The sequence below is a fragment of the Amblyraja radiata genome, chromosome 7, assembly GCF_010909765.2.
Source record: "Amblyraja radiata isolate CabotCenter1 chromosome 7, sAmbRad1.1.pri, whole genome shotgun sequence".
In the NCBI taxonomy this organism is placed as follows: Eukaryota; Metazoa; Chordata; class Chondrichthyes; order Rajiformes; family Rajidae; genus Amblyraja; species Amblyraja radiata.
Genome location: NC_045962.1, coordinates 56,062,443 through 56,089,887, shown reverse-complemented (window position 1 = coordinate 56,089,887; position 27,445 = coordinate 56,062,443). Strand labels below are relative to the sequence as shown.

Genomic DNA, 27,445 nt, shown 5'->3' with positions numbered 1-27,445 from the left:
ACTTCCCTAGCATATTAGTATTCCCTATACTGATCTCACTGTCCTTGGAGACTACAGATGCAAAGTAATTGTTTGGTACCTCCCCCTAGATCTTCTGTCTAAAAGCATATATTTCCTCCTTTATCCCTGAGCATTCCACCTTCACCCTGGTTACTCTCTTGTTTTTTTAATGTATGTACAAAAAGCCTAGAATTTTCTTTAATCCAGCTGTCCACATATTCTCTTTTAAAAATGCCCATTGAGGCTGCTCACTTTTTTTGGTGAAGTAATGTTGAGCATTGAGGCAGCTCACTTTTTTTTGGTGAAGCAATCGCTCTACAAAGCCTTGAGTGCACTGGGCATCACCGGAGTGGCAAGGAGAAGAGCCATTAAGAACACCACAGAGGCAGCGGAGAAGGCTTCGAGATGGCTCTGGATCAGGAGAGAAGGTCCATGGGGAGGAGCGAATGCCACCTGAACACAAGTCGTGGTCTGATCAACCACGGCTGGGTCGCCTGGGAGAGGGTGTCTGATGTTGAAAGACCCGAAACACCCAATTACCCCAGGTTACATCACTGATGATGTGTTCAGGAACATCAATAGATGTATTTTTATCAACTGGGAACATTTAAATTTAGAGAGCAGTGTAGCCTTAGTTTAAAATCCCACACCTGAGATGCAGCCTCCACTATGTATTAAGATAGTTTTTTTTTCTGCTGTTCCTTGAACTCTGAGCTGTCTGACACCAAAATAAGAATGCTATCAGTTACATATGACATATTGGGACATTAAGATATCACTCGACTTCTTTATCTCAACGTCCCACACAATTTCACATGGGTTATGGAGGAAAACCCAGCTGCAAACGCAGAATTTGTAACGTAGAATTACCTGTGCATTTTCAGGATCACGTTACATGTTGAATATGTGGTTATGACACGTAGGGCATTTTTCGCGGTTAAAAATGCCATATATGCTTTTTTATTACATGGATGTTATCAGTGACACCTATGAGATATTGTGTTTCTGGTAGGAAAAAAATAATCTCAGTGGATATACATTTAGGGAGCAAAATATTTCTGACAACAATGTGTCTATTATCACATTGAACAACAGACAGGGGCATCAGATGATCAACACTAAAAGCGGGCATTCACTGATTTTCCATAATTAATATTGCAAATTCCAAGCCAAGGGGGGGGGGGGGGGTGGAATTGTTGAAGTATCAGGTTGAACTCTGCATCAGGGCTGTGGTACCATAGTGGTGTCATTTCTTTTAATTTGATTTTTGATCTTCACTATGCAGGATGAATGCATCATAATATCACCACCTGGCAAAAAGCAAATTGAAATTGAAACTGACACACATTTGGATAAACAGCGCACACGAAAAGCTTCGGGAAAGGATGAAGATTTTTTTGCAGGCACATTAACCATAATTCCCCCTGAAGGGTTACTCAAACACCCAGGCTATCATCCATTATATGTGTTTGTAAGTATTAAGTGTAAACATTATAATATAGCTTAAAATTTATTTCCTATATTTTATTGGCACTTAAACATTATTATGTGACACACCAACAGCATTAAAAAAAGTTTTCCTAGTGCACAGTTATCAGGTTTTCTCGTATATGCGTGCACCATGTCAGTTTCAATCCATTTTTTATTGTGTTCACCTATTTCATGCTCTCACAATTATGACCTTAGTAGCAAACAATTAAAGGGACCTCACCACAATACAGGTAATGCTCACCACACTATTGGGGAATAGCTGCAATAATGAGAGACTTATGGCAGAATTTTCCCTGGAGACTGGAGAGATCTGGACAGGCTGGAGGAAAACATCTGCATGTAACTTGATCTTTGTACAAAAGGGTCCCAAAGATCTTCCGGGTATGTAAGTTAGTTTCCAGGGAAGACTTTCTGAGGAATAATAGTAAGATTAAACGAGAACTTACCAGTTTGAAGTTTGATCTGTATTTTATGAGGAGTTACGATGAGGGATTACGTGAAGAACCCCGCCAGGACGCATGCGTGCCATTCTTCAAAGCAACGGTGTGAAATCACAGACAACTGTAATGACTAAACATAGTAAGATTAGAGAAGAGATACCAGTTAAGTATATGATCAAGGGTTGGAGCGGAGGGCACGTAATCCCTCATCGTAACTCCTCATAAAATACAGATCAAACTTCAAACTGGTAAGTTCTCGTTTAATCTTACTATTTTACTTCGGAGTCACGTGAGTGACTACGTGAAGATTTTAAAGCTCTGTGATTTCATGCCGTGGAAACGAGTCCATGCATCACGTCTGCCTTGACTGTAGGAGGAATAGTGTTAACATAATTTGGACATGAATTCGACATTGAAATCATGAAATTTATTAACACAAATTATAACCCTTTTATGGGTTTGAATTAATTTACAGAACTTAAAATTTTTCCGGCAAATGTTCCAGATTTCATTACTGGTTTATTGTAAAATAATTGGAATGTTCTTTCCCCTGACCATCCTGCTGTTTCGAGGACTTGGTCCATGGGCACATCCAATTGTATTGCTGCCGATGTAGCTACAGCCCTGGTGGAATGAGATTTAAAAATGTTAGTATCCACCCCAGCCTGTGTAAGCACTTGTTTCAGCCATCTCGAGATGGTCTGGACCGTCACTCTTTTGTGAGGTTGCTTGTGGCTGATCAGAAGTCCCTTCTCATTGCCTCTTAGGATTTTTGTTTTCTCTATGTATAATGATAGGTGTCTAACTATACAGAGACGGTCATCTGTAGGGTATGACCTAAATAGTATATTGAGGCCCGCTGATCCCTGTCTGTTCTGCTTTACTAGCTCGTAGATGTGGAACGTAATATTGTCAGGTGAGGAATTCATGTTGTCCAGTCTAAATTTATGGAGTGACTGTACCCTCTGTGCCGTGATCAATGCTATTAACATGACTGTTTTTAAAGTCAGTCTGTGTAGGGACAGAGCTGATGCTGGAGACCAGTTTCTGAGCGTCTTCAGGACAATGCTTACATCCCAAATTTGGGAGTACCTGGTTTTTGGGGATTAGTATTAAAAATTCCCCTCATGAGCTTTGTTACCAGTGGGTGAGTCCCTACAGAGTAACGCTCTGTCCCTTGCCATAGGTAAGTCGACAGGGCACTTCTGGCGCTGTTGATGGCACTGTAACTGAGCCCCTCATCATAGTGGAGGCCTGCCAGATATTCCAGAACAGACGGGATGTTCATGTTTCTGTTGGTGATGTCGTTTTTATGGCAGTACATTTCCCACTTCCTGATGTAGACCAGATACTGTTTTTTAGTCGATTGTCTTTGGGCCGCCGAGATCATGTTCGCTGTTCGGTCCGTTAGTCCCAGTTGTAGAAGTGGTGTTTTTAAGCTCTACAAATTAATAGGTTCAAATATTTATGGCATGGGTGGCTATCCCCTGTTACGGGATGCAGCAATAAGTCTGGTCTATGTGGGATGGTAATACATGGTTCTAACACCATGTTTTGTACCACTGGGAACCTTGGTTGTGTAGGCCAATCGGGTACTACCAAAATACCAGACACAGAGTCTTGTATTTTCCTTAATACCCGACTGTTGAGGCAGAAAGGAGGGAATGCGTAAATAAACAATTTCCCCCAATGCAGCGAAAATGCATCTGTCGCTGCTGCCCCAGGGTCTGGTTCCCATGAAATATAGTTTGGTATCTGGTTGTTTAGTCTGGATGCGAATAGATCGATATCTGGTGTTCCATATTTTGCTATAATATCAGCAAATACTATTTTGTTCAACATCCATTCGGTGTTTTCATTAAATTTGCGTGACCTGGTGTCTGCCACTAAATTTAGTCTCCCTGGTAGGTAAGTGGCTGATATCCAAATATCTCTTTGGATGCACCATTGCCAAATTGAATTAGCCAGATTGTCACATGATATTGATTTGTTTCCACCCATGTGGTTAATGTATGCTACCACGGTGGTATTGTCTATTTGTAGTCGAACATGCTGGTGATATGACCCAGTACAATATGACTTTAGGCCATGGAATGCACCCAACATTTCCAAGTAGTTTATGCCCAGTGTGAGTAAGAAAGATGCCTCCTGTGCAGTCCATCTCCCTCCACAGCTGGTGATGGTATTGGTGGCTCCCCACCCAAGTGCACTGGTATCAGTTTGTAGTACCATGGAAGGGTTACTGACAATGATTGGGTTTGAACAAAGCCAGATGTTGTCTATCCACCATATTAGTTCCGTTTTGTCTTGGATTGGTAGTCTCATAGGTCTGTCAAAGTGACCTGCATTAATTTTGAGCGCTTGTATTTTTGCTCTCTGTAAGTTTTGGTAATGTAGAGGTCCAAATTGTGTGGCTGGGAAAGCAGCCACTATTTTACCAATTACTTTTGCTACCAATCTGATGGATGGTTTTCTGATGTCAATGAGGTTATTGCAAGCCTCTATTAAATCTCTAGCCTTTCCCTTAGGTAGTGTCACCATCATGTGAACTGAGTCAATGGTGAACCCCAAATAGTCCATAGTGGTGGACGGCGTTAGTTTAGATTTAACTGGATGGATGATAAATCCCAGTTTTTCAAATAGCTGTTTTGTGGCTGTTACAGTCTGTATGGCTAATTCCAAAGTTTTGCCCACAATGAGTATGTCATCTAAATATGCCATAACCATGTGTTTACGTTTCCGTAGAAATGCTAGGGCTGGTTTTAAAATTTTTGTGAACAGCCTGGGGGCTGATGATAGCCCATTTGGCAGTGCTTTATACTGCCAGTGTTGTCCCATCCAGTTGAATTTTAAATAACATCTGTGGTCACCTCGTATAGGCACTGTATAGTAAGCATCTTTTAAATCGATGCTGGCCATGAAGTAACCTTTGGAAATTAATTGTTTAGCAGTAACAAAGGTTTCCATTTTAAAATGAATATATTGTACAAATGTATTCAATTTTGTTTGATCGCTGATGATGCGACAACCACCATCTTTTTTGATTTTGGTAAAAATATTGGACACGAATTCTAATGGTTCGTGTTGTGTTATCTCAATTACACCTTTTATGTAGAGCCGCTCCAGTTCAGCGTGTGCCTCTGATTTTTCTTTATCAGAGAGCACGAACACTCGGTTCGGTATATGTTGAACTGGAGGGCTGTACTTGTGTATAAACTCTATTGTATATCCTTGGATACTGCTTAAGATGTAAGTATCGGTTGTTAATATGCTCCATGCATTCAAAAACCAGTGTAGTCTCCCCCCAACCTCCATGCTCTCCATATTTTTTAGGGAACCAGACCCACCTACCTCCATTGTTACCAGTGGCAGGTTTACTTCTTTTTGTAGTTTTTCCGCTGTTGTTGTTGTGCTGGTGTCTGGTTTTTCGGTTTGGTTGGCGTTGGGGTTCCCCGCATCTTCCAAGAAGGCCGGCCTGGGCCATGGCCTAAAAAAGACTCATGTTTGAAATACCGTGCCTTCGAGCTTTCACCAGTTCTGCTGGTGGGTGCATAGGGATGCTGTCTTTGGTTGTAGTGGGTTTTTGTTGGTGTTCCTTTTATTAATCCCAAGGTTTTGGCTTCCTCATCGAGCTCTTTTACCTGCTTCGATATGTTGCCTCCGAACAAGAGTATGGGTGGTTTCGTGGTCCCAGGTTTGCACAGTCCCGCGAATTTTGGGTTCAGTGTGGGTTGTATGGCACTTTTCCTGATGTTATTTATTTCATGCTGGGTGTTGCAGAATAGTGCCAGTGCATCTTGTTGATCCTGGGACATGTTCCTGTCGTCCACTGTACGGGCAAATGCTGTTATCCCTGCGGTCAGTACTTTCAGTACTTTTTGCAATTTTACATCCATACTCCTGACTCCTGTTCCAATGTGTTTCCATATACAGTTGTTAACTATTGGAACGTTCAGAGATATGCAGTTGCCCGGTGCCAGGTGTCTTCCTGTGGTGTCCAGTACAGCCTGCTCTTGTAACTGGTTTAGAGACATGTAGTCTATACTGGCAGCAAGCTTTGGCTCCAGATTTTGTCCAGTCTGTTCCGGCTGTATAAAATTGGCCACCATGTCCAGTAAGTTCTCTTTTTCCCGCAACCCATGCACACTTGTCTTTTCTTCTGCGGACCCCTCTTCCAGGTCAGCCCAGCACTGACCCGCAGTGCTCCCCTCCGATGAGGTAGAAGCACTGTGCAGCCCTTGAAAAGGTACTGCTGTGGGTTTACCATAGGGCCCACAGTGACCCGACTCCATCTCCCGGAGTCTGTCACGTTGGAGCAAATGCTCCATACGCCGCTCCATTCGGGTCCAGCGCTCTCGGTCGCTGGCCGCCCGCGGTGGTTCAAAGTCGGACTCCTCTGAGTCCACGACCTTGTTAGTTTTGTGTCTAGCCTTGCCGCCCTGCCGTGTGGATTTGGCCGGTGCGGAGGCGACATCGGGCACAGCTGATCCCACTACGGGTGATCCAAGTGCCGTTAGCTGCTGTTGCTGGCTGCCCGCTACTCCGCGGTCCTCCCTCACCAGCTTTGTCGCAGCCCTTGTCTTCTTTGTTTTCTCCATTTTCCTACCTGTAGTTGGAAATGGAAACAAAAAAGACCGCAGAGTAAACGCTTACCTGCAATTAGCGGCTTTTAAACTACCACCGCGGGGGAACGTCCTTCCACCGCGTCTGACGTTTCGCAATGTGTGTAGCGATATGACACGCATGCGTCCTGGCGGGGTTCTTCACGTAGTCACTCACGTGATTCCGAAGTAAAATAGCAGTTAGGTTCCGCCTGTAAGTGCATACACTTTGGAGATGATCACAATGGAGGAAAATTCCCATGCTGACTTTGCCCACTCCTCTGGGCTGCAAAAAAAGTAGGTGATTTTTTTGTATCTATGGAAACCAGGAGGTCATAGAGTCATAGAGTGATACAGTGCGGAAACAGGTCCTTCGGCCCAACACCTGCCAACAATATCCCAGCTACACACATCCCACTTGCCTGCGTTTAGTCCATATCCCTCCTAACGTGTCCTATCCATGTACCTGTCTAACCGTCTCTTAAATGATGGGATAGTCCCAGCCTCAACTACCTCCTCTGGCAACTTGTTCCATATACCCACCACCCTTTGTGTGAAAAAATTAGCCCTTGGGTTTCTATTAAATCTTTTCCCCTTCACGTTGAACCTACGTCCTCTGGTCCTCGATTCCCCTACTCAGCGCAAGATACTCTGTGCATCTACCCGATCTATTCCTCTAATGATTTTGTACACCTCTATAAGATTCTCCCTCATCCTCCTGCGTTCCATGGAATAGAGACCCAGCCTAATCAACCTCTCCCTATAGCTCACACCCTATAGTCCTGGTAACATCCTCGTAAATCTTTTCTGAACCCTTTCAAGCTTGACAATAACTTTCCTATAACATGGTGCCCAGAACTGAATGTAATATTCTAAATGCCGTCTCACCAACATCTTATACAACTGCAACATGACCTCCCAACTTCTATACTGAGGTCTCCCTCATGCAGCATTGAGCCGTAAACTGGAAGAAGTGGCATACTGTAGATAAGTGGTAGGAGCCTAAAATGATCTTGAGGGTAGGAACAATCCTGAAGCTGGGAATGACCATGACCTTAACCTCTGTAGTCAAAGCAGTCCAGGCACACATTTGCATTTCAGGTAGTAGGATGTCACAGATATCGGTGGGACTGCTATAGTGAAACATAGCCTATATTGACCTTGCTCTTTTGAGAAATCCAATCATGAAGACAGATCTGGATGAATGAGGTCTTTGGTACTGCTTGCTGCCTGCACTGATTCAAGTGCGTATGCAATCTCCATGCAATTCAACGAGAAAACTGGAGTTAAAGATAAACCCCCTTTGTAAGTCAATTTGAAATGCAGAACATTTTATGAAAGGATGGCTCAGTGTGAAGCATGTGCAATATGTAAACATGGTGCTGCAGAATGGCGTGGAATGAATACTGAGCTTTCTTATTTGGTGGACATGATTCGGGGTTGTTTGTACTGTAATGCTCACAAAAATATTGCCAGATTCAACAGTCAAACTTCCCAATGCATTGTTGCCTGAAAACAGTACAATTTTATTCTGTTCTGGGTTAAGCCTATTTTTAATTGATCTTTGAGTATTGATAAGGATGCAATTTATGTCAAAGAAGTTCTGAGTGCATATTGGTGGTAAAAATCGAAATATAATTTAAGAACTGGCTCTCAATCCAAAATGTAAGCAAACAGAAAAAAAGAAATGTACGCTCCACACTAGATGCCTTCCTCATACCTCTTTAACGTCATTAACCACTTACAAAACAGCTATAGATGGGAAAGCAAAAACATACTTTCTGTGAAAATATTTAAAACCTTATAATGATTCTCTTCAATCTTTAGTAAAAGTTTACATTATAGTCATATAGAGACACAGCATGAAGATTGACCATTTGGCCTACTCTGTCCGCGCTGACTATCAACCATTCATTTACGCTCATTTTTAACATCTATACAAACTGATTCTCTCCTATTTAACTTCCCCCAATGTTTGCCACACACCTACAAACAAGGTGCAATTTACAGTGAAGATGGAGTGACTCAGCGGGTCAGAAAAGGAATAGATGACGTTTCAGGTCGAGACCCTCCTTCAGACTGAAAGTCAGGGAAAAGGGAGACAAGAGATATAGATGGTGATATAATGAATTATAGAACAAATGAATGAAAGATATGCAAAAAAGTAATGATGATAAAGAAACAGGCCATTGTTAGCTGTGTGTTAGGTGAGAACAAGTTACAGATAATGAGACTCAACAAGACGACTTTGAAGCTGGTATGACGGGTGGGGGAGGGATAGAGAGAGAGAGGGGGAATGCAAGGGTTACGATAATTTGAATAAATTATAAGGGTTGCCAAATAACTTACAGTGGCCAATTAACGTACCAACCCTCACATCTTTTGGATGTGGGGGAAAACTGGAGCACCTAGAGGAATCCCATACAGGAAAGCCAACAGTTTTAAACCTGGGTTTTAGGATTGATGGTGATTTTAAACTAGATAAACAAATAGGCGCGGTGGTTAAGTCCAGCTTCTTTCACCTAAGGAAGCTGGCAAAGGTGAAGCCCATCCTCGAGCGGCAGCATTTTGAAACAGTAATCCATGCCTTTATTACATCTAGGCTGGATTACTGTAACGCACTCTACTCTGGAGTCGCACAAGCTTCATTGGCTTGTCTCCAGTTGGTTCAAAATGCTGCCGCTCGCCTTTTGACCGGAACTCGAAAGAGGGAGCACATTATGCCAATTTTGGCCTCCCTTCACTGGCTCCCAGTGCACTTTCGAGTTCATTTTAAAATTATTTTATTTGTTTTCAAATCGTTGAATGGGCTCGCCCCGCCTTACCTCTCTGAGCTGCTCCACCTATATGCTCCTGCCCGGTGCCTCAGGTCAGCTGATCAGCTGCTCCTTGAGGTACCACGGTCTAAGCGGAAGCTCAGAGGGGATAGAGCCTTTTCTGTTGCTGCTCCGGCACTTTGGAACACCTTGCTGTTGCACATCAGACAGGCCCCCTCACTGTCCATCTTCAAATCCTCCCTAAAAACTCATTTTTATTCTCTGGCTTTCGATACTGGCTGAGACATTGCTCCTGTTCTTAGTGCTTTTAATGTCTTTTAATTTTTACTGTTTTTAGTCCTTCGTTTTACGGTTTTTAATCGTTTGTAATAACTTTTTGTCCATGAGTTCTCATGTACAGCACTTTGTGGCAACTGCGGTTGTTTAAAGCGCTTTATAAATAAAGTTTATTATTATTATTATTATTATATTATTATAAACCTACGAGTAAAAAAGTATCTATTTTTTCCATGCAGACCAATTTTTACTCGCAGAATATTTTTCAGCCTGCTGAAACATTTTCCTCAACCAAACTGAGGCCGAGAGTAGTAACCACTATGTGGGAACCCCTCTCGACCATGAAGGAGACTTACCAGTGACCACCTAGGACCACATGTTGACCATGCTGCGAGCTTGTGGCGAGCGCAAACTCTCCTAAACTCGCAGATAAGGTCGCCATAGTGGGACAGGCCCTTATGGGATGCATGAAAGATGCCTTCTACATGCTGTAAATAAATCATCAGATGAAAGGGTTTTGAACATTTGGAGAACAAGCAGTAACTTGTAATGAATAAGTTAACACGGGAAAACTTTGAAAGGGACCCAGGAATCATAATGGACATCTGTCCTTTATTGGCCACATAATATAGCACAGCACTAAATAAATGTTGTTTAATATTGAGATCCATATCCAAAAACAGGCTGATTATAAATCTAACCACAAAATCCTTTTGCTAGCTGCATAGAATTATTTGCACTGTCCATTGGAATGAAAACTTAATTTTAAGAAAGGCACTTTCCACGGAAGTGAAAATTGACGAAATTTTGATTTGCCAAATGCTGAGGAAATTGAGTAATCAAGTGAATGTGAAAATAAATTAATATTTTTACAAAGAGTTAAAAATATTGAAAAATATTAAAAACACTTGAAAAGATTAATATTTGTGCAAACCTTGTAAATTACATCAATAATGTATGCACCTGGAAATGGAATGATACAAAGTGAACTGGTCACGTCCATGCCTGTATGAATTTCATAGAAAGTCCCATCTATTCAGTGAGCTTTTGGGAGTTGGTATTTCTTGGTCTGTTACACTAACAAGGGAAGCAATAATTTATGTGGCAATTTGTCTGATAAACCAATGGACAACCCCTGCATGAGAAAACTCGACTACAATGCAGATTTATGATTTGTCACATCTTTTCAGAATGGCCTAAATTTCCTAATCATGGTCCAGATTTGGTGCTGGGATATGCCAATTCAAGGCTATGATGGTAGTGTTTCGTCTCTATTCACAGGATACACACTTTTGGAGCATTCCTACACCGTGGAATTTCTATTCTGTGATTATGCAGAAATGTGTTTGTATATTTATGATATTCCCTTTTTTAGCCATGTACATTTGTCCTTCACAACAATTAATGTATGGATTTTTTAGGATGATACACAGAAGTGGATGAAAAGGGGACCAACTTGTGAAATATTGCCAAGGTCCAATGCAGAACATAGGACAGAGGATAATTATTAATAGGGAAACTGCAAGCTGAGAGGGGGATTTCCAAAGAGTGCTAGGAACTGTGAAGTCTGCAACATGCTGGTAAACTTCATGCAGTGAAATCACAATTTCCCTGTTCCTGTTTGCTGTGGATTGCTGTGGATATTGCTCTGATTGAAGATAAAAGTACAGACAATTAAACTTAGATTTCAATAATTAATATGTATAATTTTAACCCTATCTTTTGCTAGAACCTTGTTCCTGACCTTTGTACATTTAAGTCACCTCTTTCGTTCGCTGAAACAGATCTGGAATTTCACCTTTGTCCTTTGCCAAGATACATCATAGACAGCAAAGACGGAAGCAAGTTTGCAAGCACTCAGAAGAAATTTCTTGATAGAGATGTAAGGATTTGTGATAATTTTATTTGTTTTTTAATTACATTTTCAATCTTACTTCTTTAAATAATATTAGCCTATCAAATTAAACCATGGGGAAAAAAAAGAAAATCAGGTCTCCTATATGTAGGTTATTATTGTGCACGAGTCCTATTCAAGAATGTGAAATCAAGAGAGCTGGGATCAACCTCATCTATAATAGAAGCTACCTTTAGATAGCCGAGCAGGGCTAGCTTTTTTTTCCACTGTGATTTTGAATCGCATCAACTTTGTATTGTATTATTAACACCAGCCCAATTGTTAGTTTATTGATCCCATTTTGGAGAGTAAGCTTTATTTGCATTGCTCAAATAACCACCTGGCCTTCAGAAAGGTATGAAAATAATAGTCATTATAAAGGATAATAATACTAATAACATAGATCTTTACCGTTACATTTGTTTCTGGTAATACACACACTTGGTACAGTAAAGATGTTGTTGCAAGAAATATTTTCTGGGATATGCATTGTATGAAATGTTGGTAATGAAGATGATAGCCCTGTTTTGAACTCTCATGCCACTTCCATTTGGAACATTATTGAAGAATGGCTGAAAGCATGAAGTTTAAGAAGACTCTGGAGTGATCTATGATCACTGTTAGTGGTAGCACCTGTCCTTTAGAAAATGATGATCACAATGTTTTTGTAACTATATGCAAAACTAAAACAATTTAAATACAAATACAAAGTGAGAACAGCTAAATTCCAAATGGAAGTGAGTTCGTGCTGTGAGGAAGTAGGGAGATGTAGACGTGCAGGTTCAAATGTATTAAACACAGTATCTGATCAGATCGTAAAAATAACAAATCACATTCTAGGTTTTCTCAAAGAAGCATTGTATAGAGTCAGAGGCAATGTTGAGCCTTTACACGCCCTGTACATTCCCCAACAACAGTACCGCATCAACCTGCCTGAAAAACGATTTTACACTAGTCCTTCAGCTTTGCTGTCTCTATGGGATACACAAAATATGCGTCTCTTTTTGGTTTCCTAGCAGCGTTATGCTTCATTTATTGTTGATCAAAGTTTGGTGACACTTCTAAATCAAACAGAATTAGCTATTTGCTAACAAAGGATATTAAATCTAGACTTGACATGATTCTTCTTCGAAAATAGGCATGGATGGACAGCAGGCTTCAATAAGATTCATTCAACATCAGAAATCTATTTAAGTGGATATGTTGACACATTGGTTATGCTGGCTGACTGTTCAGGTGGAGCATGTGCTGCTTGCTACAAGTTTTCACCTTTTTTGGAGATGAGTTACTACCCCCAATGATAGTAAGATGATAGCTGTGATGGATGAGGAGGAAATAGGACTGGGCAAAAAGTAAGCGCTGGATTGTAATTGATCATCCTTTTTCAGACAGGTCAATATTAAAATAACTACATAATTACCAGAGCTATTGAATCTGAATTATTCCTTCTTTCCATAATACAGGAACAACTTGCAAACCACATCACTTGATGTTCAAGTCCATAGCTCTCTGAAAGTGGCAACATACGTAGATGGAGTGGTAAAAAAGTCATATGATATACTTGCCTTCATTGGTCAGGGCATTGATTATATGGGTCACAAAGTCATGTTGCAGTTTTAGAGGACTTCGGTTAAGCTGCATTTGGAGTATTGTGTGCAGTTCTGGTCACCCATAACAGGAAAAATGTGGAGGCGTTGGAGAGGGTGCAGAAGAGGTTTAGCAGAATGCTGCCTGGAATAATGGTAATACCTACAAGGAGAGGTTGGACAAACATGGATTGTCTTTGCTGGAGTGTTATAGGCTGAGGAGAGACCTGATAGAAGTATATAAAATAATGAGAAGCATAGATAGGGTAGACAGTCAGAATCTATTTCCCATGGTTAAAATGTGAAAGACCTGTGGGCATTGCTTTAAGGTAAATGGGGGACAGTTTAAATTAGATGTGCAGGGTGAATTTGTATACAGTGAGTGGTGGGTGTTTGGAACATGCTGCCAGGGGTAGTGGTTGAGGCAGATATGATAATGGCATTTAAAATGCTTTTCGATAGGCAATTGTTTTCCAGGGATTGCAGGGATATGAAATGTGTAATATTAGAGGTAATTGGTTTAATTTGGCATCTTGTTTGGCATGACATTGTGCTGCACTGTTCTATGACATTCATAACCATCATTTCATTAATTTCATGCAACCCAGCCACACCAGCCTTCTTCACTATCTTTCACCAAAATTAAATTCAGAGCAGCGTTATGTTCTAATAATTTAATTCATATTGGTATTAGAGATAAAAAATAAGTAAATAAATAAATATATATATATTCACACATTCACATATATATCTTATATGTGGGCACAGTTGTTACATAAATAACTTAGTAAACCAGAAGCCTAGACTACCAATCTGAATTTGTGAATTTAAATCCCACCATGACATTTTGTGATATAAAGTTCAGTTAAATGCATTGAAAAGTAAATAATCATCTTCATGGCTGACATTACTTATCCTAGGAGATCATTAAACAAATTCTAGACTGTTCATTGATATACTTTAGGAAAAGAGACAGTGTCCCAATCTGATATCTGTCGGGGTAGAATGGAGGATGATTAAATGGAAAGAGCTAACCTACAGACAGATTAAATAAGGATCTAACATATTTGTGGATGATTTGTGGCCATAACTGTGACTGTCCGATGATTGGTGGATATAACTGTGACTGTCAGCCAATTTCTCATACATCAGAGGAGTCATCAACATTGAATCTGAACCTCGTGAAGTTCCATGATTTGAAGTTAAATATGGGAAACCACTTATTTCCAAATAATATAATAAAATATCAATAAATCAAATTTGATTTTAACTAAGGATAGACATAAAATTCTTGAGTAACTCAGCGGATCTCTGGAGAAAATGGATAGGTGATGTTTCGCGTCGGGACCCTTCCTGTGACTTTGATTTTAACTACTTTTTTCTTTTCACATGTATTTATGTTAATTCTGAATAGTGAATCTAAATAGTGTATTACCATACATTTAACTGCAGTTATTTTTCAAACAGGATATAATTAAAGGTTTAATGATTTGGAAGAGGTTTCCCTCTGCTGCTCTTAAGTCCTTGACGACCACTGACTTTTTCACCAGCTCATGGGTGCCACAATGGTATGTATTAAGACTTTCGATGTGAAGCATTGACTAAATATTTTAATTTTACTACAGGTGCACAACCTTTTATCCGAAAGCCTTGGGACCAGACACTTTTCGTAATTTGGAGTTTTTCGGCTTTCGGAATGGAAGATTTTTAGCGTAGATTTTAACGGCTGGCTCAGTGGTAGAGTGCTCGGCTCATATCCGCAAGGTCGCGAGTTTGCGCCTCGATCCCGGCAGTTACTCGATCGCGAGTTTGAGTCTTCAATGTAGTTTTTTCTTGCAGAATAGGAGAGAATAGGGAGGGTTAGGCTGGGATCATTCTCTGCGAGATGATCTTAGTGCGGGAGACAAGTGTAGGAGAGGTGTACTGACTGTGTGGGCAGAACTTTGGAAGTGATTGCCCACCATTCTCAAAAGCCGCTGTGTCTCCCTGTCCCTCCAACTCCAGAGGAATCCGCTCCCCGATGGGCCGCTACGGCGACAAGTGGCAGTTCGCCCACAGCCCGAGGTGCGCCACCCCAAGAACAAGACGTACCTTGCACACCATCAGCTTCTGCCCCTACGGGGAGCATGTTCCTCTGGAGTTGGAGCGGGGCTGGGCTGGAGTTGCTGATCTGGGATCTCCGTGCTTGCAGTGGGCCTGGGGGTCGGTGTCCCGATGAGGGGGCGCAGCTCGGGCTGTGGGCGAACTGCCACTTGTCGCCGTAGCGGCCCATCGGGGAGCGGCTTCTGGTGGTCCTGACGTCTCTCAGCTCCTGTCTAGGGGGGTGGCCGGAGACGTCAGGACCAACAGGAACCCGCTCCCCGATGGGCCGCTACAGCGACAAGTGGCAGTTCGCCCACAGCCCGAGCTGTGCCCCCTCATCCGCAACCTGGGTTCCTCTGGAGTTGGAGCGGGGCTGGGCTAGAGTTGCTGCTGGCTGTGAGTCTCTGGGATCTCCGTGCTTGCAGTCGGTGTCCCGTTGGTCCTGACGTCTCCGGTCACCCCCCTGGACTGGAGCTGAGACTGGGAACTGTACCGCCCTTGCCCCCTCCCTCTGCAACTGCAAACAACCCCACAATTCCCAGTCTCAGCTCCTGTACCGGAGACGTCACAGCCCGAGCTGCGCCCCCTCATCCGCAACCCCAAGAACAAGGCGTACCTTGCACACCATTAGCTTCTGTCCCTACGGGAAGCGTGTTCCTCTGGAGTTGGAACGGGGCTGGGCTGGGCTGCTGCTGGCTGTGGGTCTCTGGGATCTCCGTGCTTGCAGTGGGCCTGGGGGTCGGTGTCCCGTTGGTCCTGACGTCTCCGGTGACTGGCACTGACCTGCTGGCATCGCCGACGTGAAGACAGTGCAAAGCCCCCGCGCCGGTGCAATGGGCGGGGAACTGGAGAGGGGAGGGAAGGGGTCACACACATGGCCGGGAAGCAGAGGGGTGTAGGTGGGGTGAAACTGAAGGGAGCGACAATCTGCTGCTGCCTGCCCGCTGAGTTAAAAAGTTCCCACGCAAGACTCACGATACACTGTGTATCGTGAGTCTACCGTGGGAACTTTTAACTCAGCAGGCAGGCAGCAGCAGATTGTCAATTATTAACCCTCCCGCGCAATATACCCTCACCTTCTTTTATATGAATGGGGATTTAGTTCCCCTTTCTTCGAGGACCGACCGGAGGTTCCGCTGTCACCTCTGCGGGCCGCCCTCGGTGAACGTCTTCAAGGACCTTTCTTCAAGGACCGAAAAAATGTCCGCTATTCGGAACTTTTCGTTATTTGGAACTTCGGATAATAGGTTGTGCACCTGTATTACCAATTTGTAAGAACTGACACCAAAAACATTTTTTTTTATGTTGGGTTCTTATTTTTGCAAGATTGTGTCCAGTTACATTCTAACAAATAGCGTTTTTTCAGCTGTTAGTATGAAATATTCCAAGTAATTATTTGATGGATGTTGCTTTTAGCACAAACCTACACCAGTGTGTCTGAATATTTCTCATGAGTACCATTTCATACAAAGATTAAGACATGACATGTGAAGAGATCACATTGGAGATGACGGAAATGTTGGAGGATGACGTGTTGGATGCGGAGGTTGGTGGGGTGAAAGGTGCGAACCAGGGGAACTCTATCATGGTCCAATTTGGGGGAAGGAGGAGCAAGAGCAGAACTACAGGACACAGAGGAGATGTTGTGAGGGGCCCATCTATGACAGAATGGGGTAATCCATGTTTACTAAAGAAAGCGCACTTCTCGTATGTGCTAGAATGGAAAGTTTCATCTTGAGAGCAAATGCAGCATAGACAGAGGAATTAAGAGTAGGACAAGTGCAGAGGAACTATAACTGTGCAATGTCCTTATTGGTTCAGAGCTGAGGTAGGGTTGTGGTTAGGGTTATGCATGGTTGCCAAAAAACATGATGGCCTATAGGAAAAAGTTATTCTTAAACCTGGAGGTAACAGTTCTCAGGCCCCTGTACTTTTTCTCAAAGGTAGCAGCAAGAAGAGAGTGTGACTAAAATAGTGTGGATATTTGATGATATTAGGTGTCTTCTTGAGGTGTACAGGAAGGAACTGCAGATGCTGGTTTAAACTGAAGGTAGACACAAAAAGCTGGAGTAACTAAGTGGGACAGGCAGCATCTCTGGAGAGAAGGAATGGGTGAAGTTTCGGGTTGAGACCCTTCTTCAGACTCAACTTGAGGTGTAGATCCCTTCAGTGTTGTGGATGTCAATACCCGTGATGGACTGCAATATCTACCATTTTCTGCAACCTCATTTGTTCTTGAGCTTTCAAATATCAGAACCAGATTGTAGTGCAACCAATCAGTTTACTGTCCATCGTGTACTTGTAGAAGTTCAATAGAGTATTCGGCAACATGCCGAAACTCCACAATCTGTTCCTTCATCTTTCTAACATTGAAAGCAAGATTGTTGTTCTGGCACCATGCAACCAGATAATCAATCTGACTCATTGTTACACATTATTTGTTCAACACCAATGGTATAATTGGTGAATTTTAAGATGTCATTGGAGCTGTGTCAGGCTACACAGTCATGGATATAGTATTGGCCATGATATTCTAATTGGGGAAACAGATCTGAAGAGAGTACCTGTATGCAGAAGACAGAAACAGACCACGATGGTTCATGCAGCAAATGATGCTCCTTCAATGTCACAATAAAGTTATTGATTCGACTTGCGTGGTCATAGTCAGTATAATTATCAACAAATACCATGTAAAACTGTGCTCACATACTGCTCTGTGTACAACATCCCATCTCTCATCTGATGACAATCACCATCAATATTCCTACCCAATATTAAAATATCCCAAAGCATACTACACACACACATGCCACACACACATGCCTCATATTCACTACTAGCTATTCAACCATGGCAAGCACTTCACAAAGACAATTTACAATGTTAATGCTTTTCCCTCTTTTCAAAAAGGATGGGAAGATAGCACATGGCAACAAACTGCAGTAGCAGCAGACGAATAGCAGGACCTACCTTTTCTTTATTATGTTACATTGAAGAACACATTGCTGGACATCAGAACCTCTGTAGCCAAACAATGTGTTTAATGGATTGATAGAGATGATCAAAAATACTCATGTCAAACCCTTTTTCCCAAATCACACCTAAGCAGAATCCAAACATCAAATGACTGTTGCAAAGGGACCCTGGCCTTTTGCAAGTTTAGCCTGCTGCCATGCATTTTCAGGCTAATGACGTATTTTCCTGAGGCAAACCAAATCAGTAATTGCTAACAAAGTTATTTCAGTTTGGAATGGGGACCTGGATATTAACTCGGGCTCCTCCCAATCTCTCCCTGACCTGGTTCTGGTTCCATCTACCATTCATTTATCCGCTAATGGTTCTCAGTATCATCGTCCTTAATTATCAGATTCCAGCATTGGTAACATTTCCATTCCTACAATTCCTACTCCAACAGCCGTCATCTTCATCCTTCCCTCCTACCTGCTGGCTCCATTTGTCTTTTTATCCTATTTAGTTTTCCTCCATCTTTCATTAACATGCCTCTATCTCCTAACTCCATTCTTCCCCCTCCACTACCTGTAGGGTTGCCAACTTTCTCACTCCCAAATAAGTGACAAAAGGTCAAAATAAGGCACAAATTCCCGACAGCATTTAATTGACCAATTCAGCCATGGCTGGGTGAATGATGAGTTGCCCGGGTGCTAGACTGCACACAAAGCCGAGCCGGTGGGCCGGTTGAGGAGTTTAGACCCACGTGACCTCGCGCAAAGTCCGGCACCCCATCCAACTCATGAACCAATGATCGGCCATGAGAAGGAGTGGTGGTGGTGTCGGCAGTAAGCGAAGTTCCAAAGGTCGGACAGCTGGCTGGGCTGTCGACCGATGGGGCCACGGGCGAGGCACTGCTGCTGCACTCCATGGCCTGCACTATGTCAGAACAGGTGAGGCGGGGTCGGGCGCGGCACTCCAACCCGACAGTCCCCTCAACCCGAGTAGTAGCAGTCAAATACGGGACAAGGGCGGATCAGTATGGGACAAACCAATTTAGCCCAATATACGGGATGTCCTGGCTAATACGGGACAGTTGGCAATCCTAACTACCTGGCTTGATCAATCCAACATGCTTCACTCCTTCTCGGTTCACCAAATGCCTCCAGATCCTGATTCTGTGCTTCCTCTCATCTTTATGATGGCTATCTCCCCTCCCTTTTCTCAGCTTTGATGCAGTGTTTTGACTCAAAACATTGTCAATTATTTTTGCCCCACAGATGCTGCTTGATGTGCTGAGTTCCTTCAGCAGTTTGTCGTGCAATAGTCACCATTACATAATTAGCTTTGATGATTCAGCAGGATATTGTGCAACAGTGTGTAGGAAGGAACTGCATATGCTGGTTTAAACTGAAGATAGGCACAACATGCTGGAGTAACTCAACGGGACAGCAGCATCTCTGGAGAGAAGGAATAGGTAACATTTCGGGTTGAGACCCTTCTTCTAACAGTCTGAAGTCTGAAAAAGGTCTGAAGAAGTCTAAAGCAGGGTCTCGACCCGAAACATCGTGTCTCTATAGTGCAACAGTTTCACTTCTCTATGTTAATTGCTATTATTTTACTGAAAGTGAATGGAAGACTTCAAATGACCAAAAACAGACACAAATCTACAAAAAAATTAAAGACAGCCACACTTGTAATTTTCCATGAGTAGTTACGTAAAAGTATTCAAAAATAGTGGTCTGGCATTTTTATTTTCACTGTCCTAGCCACAGTTATTTTCACACCATTTATAGTAGCTAATTTAGAAACAATTCTGTCCTGGTATTAATGAGGTCATTGTACACAACATTGGAAATTATTGTGATAAACTGTGCATTACCTGTATTTTTGCATGATTGAATATTTAACATGGTTTTTATATAGGAATGATCCATTTCCAAGGGATATGCTTCCCATTAATACTCCTTTCCAAATGGATTATAAATTAAATGAAAACATGGATAATGCACACTTGGAAAGGTATGTTCACAATGCACAGCTTTACATTTATGTTTTGTATTAATTTGCAATGTATGGGCAAAATAGTCCTTTGGACCTTAATATATGTCAAGAGTGGATAGGAAACTCAATTCTATTCACAATTAGCTAACATAGAACAGATGGCATGGGTTAAATAAAATAAATTACTAAAGGTAGTTTGTTTAAAGAAAACTATCAGACAGCAAATACTCATTTAAACATTTCCGGCATCCTGCCTCCACCAGATACATCATCTCCACTCCTCATTTTACATCATTCCGAAGGAACATTTCACTCTGGGGCACTTTTCATCTTCCATCACCACCTGTATTTGCTCCCAGAGCACCTTCCCATTCAACTGCTGGCAAATCAACAAGAGCCTTTTCATTTCCTTTCCGCCCTACATCAAAGCCCTAAACACTCTTTTTATCTGAATTTTGCACCTTACGCACTCCTCCAAGGTGGTGCACTGTTTTCATTGGTCAGATTATGAGCTGATTTAGTGGAGAATGAGCACAATGCAAATGACAGCTTTGCAGAAAACAGCCTGTGTGACCCTACAATTCCAGTCATCTGTCGCATTAATTCTCACTGAGCCCTCAATGCTCACTTTCCTACAATTTTCCAATGAAACTTAATTTAGGTTTGAGGAACAACACCTTGCCTTTTGACAAGGTGCATTACAGCCTGCCAAAACCTCAACTATCAATGTTCTCCAGAGATGCTGTCTGATTCGCTGAGTTACTCGAGCATTCATGTCTTTCTTTCTACATTGCTTCATTAACCTCAACCTATTAATATTTCTAGTCTTTATATATAAAAATTCTGACATTCACATTCACAATATAGGGCTTTGGTAATCTTTGGTAATGATTGTAACATTACAAAAAAAACATGGTGCTAGAAGCAATGATAAACATTAGATATCACGCAATCTTCAGATGCACTGTCCTTATCCTTGACTTGGCAGTTAAAATACAGATGAAAATTTGAACAGAATAAAATAAGAAGTGTATTATTGTATGTTTTATTTTTAAATATAATGTTTGATTTAGTTGTTGATTTTTGCATCATAGTTCTGAAGGGGTGTTACTAACACCTGAAATGTTGGAAGCTGAATTCACAATGATCCAATATTTATTATCAGAGAGTGCAATATTTGAACCAGAACCAGAGGATGAGTAAGTATTCACCTATACAGATATCATTCCTCTTAGATACAAGTAACATTTGAGGTAATATTCAGTTTTGGTGGGGTGTTACATTCGCATTATTAGACTGATCTCCAATTAATCACCAAGTTAATGCAAAGAAAGATTGGTATCAATGAATAATGGTACATTGTAAAAAAACTGTCGGTGAAATTAATTTCAGTAAGTTCGAGCAAGTTTTATCTCTGCCTTTGCAGAAGATCAGGTTATTGAATAGAAATCCAAAGGAAAGAATAACTCGTAATTGCACATCAATCAAAAAGAGCCTTCTAATGTTATCACTGCATGTCAGTAAGCTGTGATGTAAAGTTTGCCATGAAGAACATTCAGAGATATATTCAGATTGAGAGCATGGGCAAAAAAATTGCAGGTGATATTGAAGGAAATGAAGGCATATGTGTATCAGGCAGGAAAGTGAGTGATACGGGGAATTATTGAATGGAAGAGCAGGCTAAGGAAGCCATTTGGTCTATTTATGCCTAATGTATTTTTGACTGAATGATAACTAGCTATTTGTATGACAAAAAGATACAGTTTGCATTACAAGTAACCTACAGACTATACAAAGTGATGGCATTGATGATATTCTAAAGGACACTAAACATAGTTGGCTGAGAGACCAATCTAATTAAGTTAATCATACAAAGCGAATCAAGATACAAAGTGCCCAATTTTTTAATTAACTAATGTTTGTGAATCACTTAACAATAGATAGAGCATATACCCTTGATTTTGTCAGAAATCATATTATAGAAAAATGGTAATATTGTAAAATGGTAATTTGGACTACGCAGTTGCAGCATGGGATCCATACACAAATAGAAACATTTCTTCCATCGAACATGTCCAAAGACAGGCAGCTCGATTTGTTACGAATACCTATGAGAGAGAAGAGAGTGCTACTAAACTTCTGAATTCACTGGTGTGGAACCATCTCCAAGACAGGTGTAAAGCTCACCATTTTATCTGTTTTTACAAAATGTTAAATGGTCAGCTCGACATAGATTACCAAACCTACACCAAACCCATACCTATTAGGAGCAGACAAGGGCATTCAATCCAATTTAAGATACCAGTTACCAAGACAGATGTGTACAGCAATTAATTCTTCCCCCACACAATTAAAGCATGGAATAGTCTTCATCCTACCATAGTTACTCAACCAGACGCAACTAAATTTAAGGTGGCTCTTCTTCTCCAAAACCCTTGTTTGCTTAAATCCACCCTCCGCCATCTCCAGTTTAAATTCCATTTGGAATATTTTGGAGGACCAAGAACCAAGATTGTAATATTTATGGGGGAAGGGTTTTATAGCAATATGTATATAAAATTAGTTTATGTAGGTGTAGTGAGTTTCAAAGCAGTTGTTATAACATCATCCCAATAAAACTCTCACTTGGGCTGAATGAGCAAAGGGTAATATTTTAAGGATCTTTTAAAATGAGCTCATAAAAATATGCTAATTTCCCTTTGTAGTGTAACATTTTGCACTGTTGGAGGAGGTATAAGATATTGACAGTGGATTTGGAATGTCTACATTAAAGTACACAATGCCAGACAACCCTAAAATTGGAATGAAATGACTGACGTTCACTGCTGCTGTACTGCCTGACTTCCTTAAATTATCAATAATAAATTATATCTGAATAACTAGATTTATTTTTTTCAGAAATAACATGGAAGGTTGCTAGGGGTGGCACATTAAATGCACCAACATTTTTGGCATTATTCAACAGGGCAAGCTGTCAACAACAATTTCCATTTCTAAAGCATCTTTAAAGTAACAAAATGTTTTCAGGTGCTTTCAGGTGCATTAAAAAGAACTGATAGTGAACCACATATTAAAGCAAATCACCCAAGGTTTTGTTATTAAAAAACACAAACTGTTGGAGTAAATTAGCGGGTCAGGCAGCATCTCTGGAAAACTTAGATAGGTGATGTTTCAGGTTGGGACCCTTCTTCAGCCTGATTGTAGCAGGGGGAAGAAGGGGTGGGACAAAGCCTGGCAATTGATCGGTGGATACAGGTGAAGTTGAGCTTTGATTAGGAGATGGTTGGATTATAGGTGGAGATGCAATGACAATAACTGTGTGATATCGAGTCGAGTTAGAAGAGGTGGGAAATGTGAAGCCAGAGGAAGGAATATGTCAAAGGGGACAGGGGAAGGGAAAAGGGGAAATTGGTGTGCATCCAAGAGCACAGGGAAGAGAGGGGGAAAAAAAGAGGGGGAGAGTGTTTGTACATAAGTTACCAAAAATTGGCGAATTCAATGGTCATACTGTTAGGTTAAAAGCTATCAAACTGGTGGGTGGGGTGGTGTTCTTCTAGTCTGCATGCAGACTCATTATGGGAATGGAGAAGGCTTGGGACAGAAAGGTCAGTGTTGGAATGGGAAGGAGAGCTAAAGTGGTTTGCAACCAGGTGATCCAGCAGGCCTTGGCAGACCAAGCACAGGTGCTTGGCAAAACGGTCGCCTGGTTAATGGTTGGTCTTGTAAATGTAAAGTAGACCACATTGTACCAGCAGAGGTTAGAGAAAGTACATGTGAACTTCCTTAGCTGGAAGGAGAGCTGGGATCCTTGCTGGATGTATGTGAAGGAGGAGGTATAGGGACAAGTGTTATATCTCCTGCAGATGCAGTGGGGAAGGGATAGTTTGGGTGTTATCAGATGAGTGAACCAAGGAGTTGTGCAGGGAAGGGATGGGAAGATGTGACTGTCAGTGGGATCACGTTGACGGTGGCTGAGCTGTCGGAGAATGACATGTTGGATGCAGAGGCTGGTCATAAGATCATAATAGAAGCAAAATTAGGCCATTCGGCCCATCAAGTCTACTCCACCATTCAATCATGGCTGATCTATCTCTCCCTCCTAACCCCATTCTCCTGTCTTCTCCCCATAACCCTTGACACCCTTGGTGAGGGGAAAGGTAAGGACCTGGGGAACTCTATCCCTTGATCTGTCTGGGGAGAGGGGGAGTGAGAGCAGAACTACGGGTCACAGAGGAGATGTGGGTAAGGGATCCATCTGCGACAGCAGGGGGGAAAAACGCATTTACTGAAGAAAGAGGACATCTCGGATGACCTACAATTAAGAGCCTCATCATGCAGGGTTGACATGGAGAAATTGACAGTAGTGGATGGCGTCTTTGCAAGAGGCAGGGTGGGAGGAGGTGTAGTCCAGATAAGTGTGGGAGTCAATGGATTTATAACAGATAGATCAAGAATGGAAAGAGAGGTGTCAGAGATAGTCCAAGTGCATTTTAGGGCAGGGGAAAGTTAATGGTAAAGTTAATGAAATTAACGAGTTCCGCGTGGGTGCCTGTGACAGCCCCAAAGTAGTCGTCGATGTAGTGGAGAAAGAGTTGGAGAGTGTACGTTTGGAACAAGGATTGTTTAACGTAACCAGAAAAAGCAGGCAAAGCTGGGACCCATGTGAGTGCCCATGTCTACATCTTTAATGTGAAGAAAGTGAGAGGATTCAAAGATAAGTTGTTTAAGAGAAGAAAGAGGAGTCAAAAGGTTTTGTCATGTTGGCCATCGGGCCAACATACAGGATTTCGCGCCAAAAATTCATAAAATTAAAGCCATTTGCTGTAATAAATGATGTGACATATTCTTACTTATTTTACTTATTAATTTATTTAATTTAAAAGCAATTTTTGAAACAATTTATTAAAAGGGGGCAAAAAATACAGGATATTGCAATTCTTTGAACATTATTGAGAGGAACATTAATCAATTATTTATTTTTTCTCCAGTAAAAACGCAAAGCTTAAAACCTCACAAATATTGCCTCCTGTTCAACCCACTTCAAGGTAAATATTACATAAATAGTTTGTAACTAATTATTTTTTTGAAATATCCAAGAACTTCATAGGCTGTGTCATATCTTTTAATTTAGCCGATACACCAGTAAAAACTGAGCCCTTACATCCATGGCTTTAATTTGTAAAACGGGAAGTACAGCATTTAATCACCCATGGCCAGGATATTATAAGCAGTAAATTATTTTTATTGTTGATATTTAAAAAAAAAGTCTGCAATTTTAATTTCAAGAGAATGAAAGAAAATCATGACAAAAATAGATCTAAAAAATGTGGAGATTAGTAAATCATGATTTACTTACAACATTGTTAAAAATTCACGCAACAAGCAAAGGATTGAAGAATACATTAGTGAATATAATTATTTTGTATCTGAACAATTGCAAAAAAGCACGATTAAATTAACAGACAACAAACAATTATTTACACAATTTAAACAAGAAATCTGTCGATACAGTAAAAGAGAAATCAGTGGTGCCCGATCAATGGCTGATAACTATGCAGTTCTCTGTCAGGAGCAATCAAACAGAGAATATGTCAATTTGCAGTGTTTAAAATAACCTTTTAGCAAATACGATACTGTAGGTACAAATTTAAGTTTATTTGTGTGAGGCAGTTGAATTGTGACAGTGCACATGCATCTTCCAAACTCATTCTTTTCACCAATTATGGGGGGAAAACAAAGTTATTAATTATATTTTATGCATTAGTTCAATTCAAAAGAATATTTCTATTTATCAAATTTGTTTAACATCTATGGTAAGGATAAACAGGAGAAACCACAAAAAACACCCTAATATCTGATTAGATTCACGGTTCAATATTTGCAGGTTTTAGGAATGCATAGTGTCATGTGTAGTTACATTTGATTTCATCCCAAATAAGAAATATGACTTTATGGTAAAATCTACCCAGTGGTTCAGGCGTCTTGCACCTCAATACAAATGGAAGATCATCAGAGAGCATGGAGCAACTAATGTAAACAATTGTGCAAGCTATTTTGGAGGTTTCTGTTAATAATGGATAATGGGAGGACCCCAATGTAATTTCTATGATATATGCTGCAACCACATATTCATAACAATGTAGGATGTCAATCAAGCTCCATTATTTGATACAAATGCTACACTAATATGTTGTAGAGTATTAAAAATGGGGATAGCATATTTGAAATAATGAAACTTTCATTGTGATAAATCAAAGGCATTGGTTCAGTGTTCAACATTCAATAGTATTCTCTCAAACCACTCTATTAACATGCTATAAGCTCATAAATTTAAAGAGGCACCACCTTAGAATTTCCTCTTAAACTTTTATTAAATTTTCTTCATAACTGACAAAAATTGCAGCCAGTTATTAATGTTTCCACTATTCTTCTACCAAAGCAGCCTACGGAAATTCCTCTTTCTTGGCTGGCTGGGCCACTGTTTAATGTCTATTCTTAATTGTCAATGTATTGTGATGGTAAGCTGCCTTTTGACCTTCTGAAGTGAATATGTGGTCAGAACTCCAGCAAGCTCCAAGAGAGGGTGCTGTAGCAATAAAAGACCAGCAATAAATTTCCAAGTCAGCCTAGTGTGTTACTTTAAGGAGTTGCCTATTGATTCTACACTTTCTCCCTTATCCATGATGCTAACCAGTAATCATATTTTCAGGGAAATTCGAGAAGAACAGTTAGAGATTTCTCTACAAGTACAGAACAACCGACTGGGATCCAATATTCAAATGCGGATAGAGCGCCTAAAACGTTTAAGTATCAACAAGTTGTTGCTTCTAAACTGAAATTGATATTCAGTGGTATATTGCAGTTCCAAACCACGACAGTTATCCATTTACTTATTTTAAAAGACTAATGTGCTGCTTCGTACACAATCATTTTAATACGTAAATCGCTTTTTAAAAAGTTGTTGAAAGAGTATAATTATCCATGGAGTATAATTATCCATGGAGTTTGTGCCATTATGATATACCAGGAAATCTATGTACCCATATTGCAATTTGGAGTGAATCTTGTACATAAACTCAAAACTAGAATTAAATTTACAAATTATTCATTTTTGTGAAGTTCGGTATTTTCAAGCATATTTTAAAGGTTTCTACTCAAGGAAGATTTATTTCTGTGTGGCCTTTTTGTGGTGAAGGTTTTCCAATCTCCCATGGTAGGAGACTAATAGAATCTTAAAGAAAATGAAAAATAAGCTTACACATAAAACATTGATCAACAGATTAAGGATATTATTGGCACTCCGGAACTCATATTACTGAATCTGAATCTAGTTGATGGTAATTAG

The 27,445-nt window shown here is 40.9% G+C and overlaps 1 protein-coding gene across 1 annotated transcript in view; it reads left to right on the top strand.

The window, feature by feature from the left end:
• The window catches only part of cfap221 (cilia and flagella associated protein 221), a 128,217-nt gene extending 101,011 nt beyond the window's left edge, over nucleotides 1-27,206 (top strand). Inside the window, exons 19-25 of the mRNA XM_033024602.1 lie at nucleotides 1,286-1,471; nucleotides 11,315-11,467; nucleotides 14,533-14,633; nucleotides 20,023-20,118; nucleotides 21,195-21,299; nucleotides 25,089-25,145; nucleotides 26,810-27,206. Coding sequence (XP_032880493.1) covers nucleotides 1,286-1,471; nucleotides 11,315-11,467; nucleotides 14,533-14,633; nucleotides 20,023-20,118; nucleotides 21,195-21,299; nucleotides 25,089-25,145; nucleotides 26,810-26,936 — 825 coding nt within the window. The 3' untranslated portion in view covers nucleotides 26,937-27,206. The remainder of the gene's footprint in view (nucleotides 1-1,285; nucleotides 1,472-11,314; nucleotides 11,468-14,532; nucleotides 14,634-20,022; nucleotides 20,119-21,194; nucleotides 21,300-25,088; nucleotides 25,146-26,809) is intronic.
• Nucleotides 27,207-27,445: the final 239 nt, after the last annotated feature.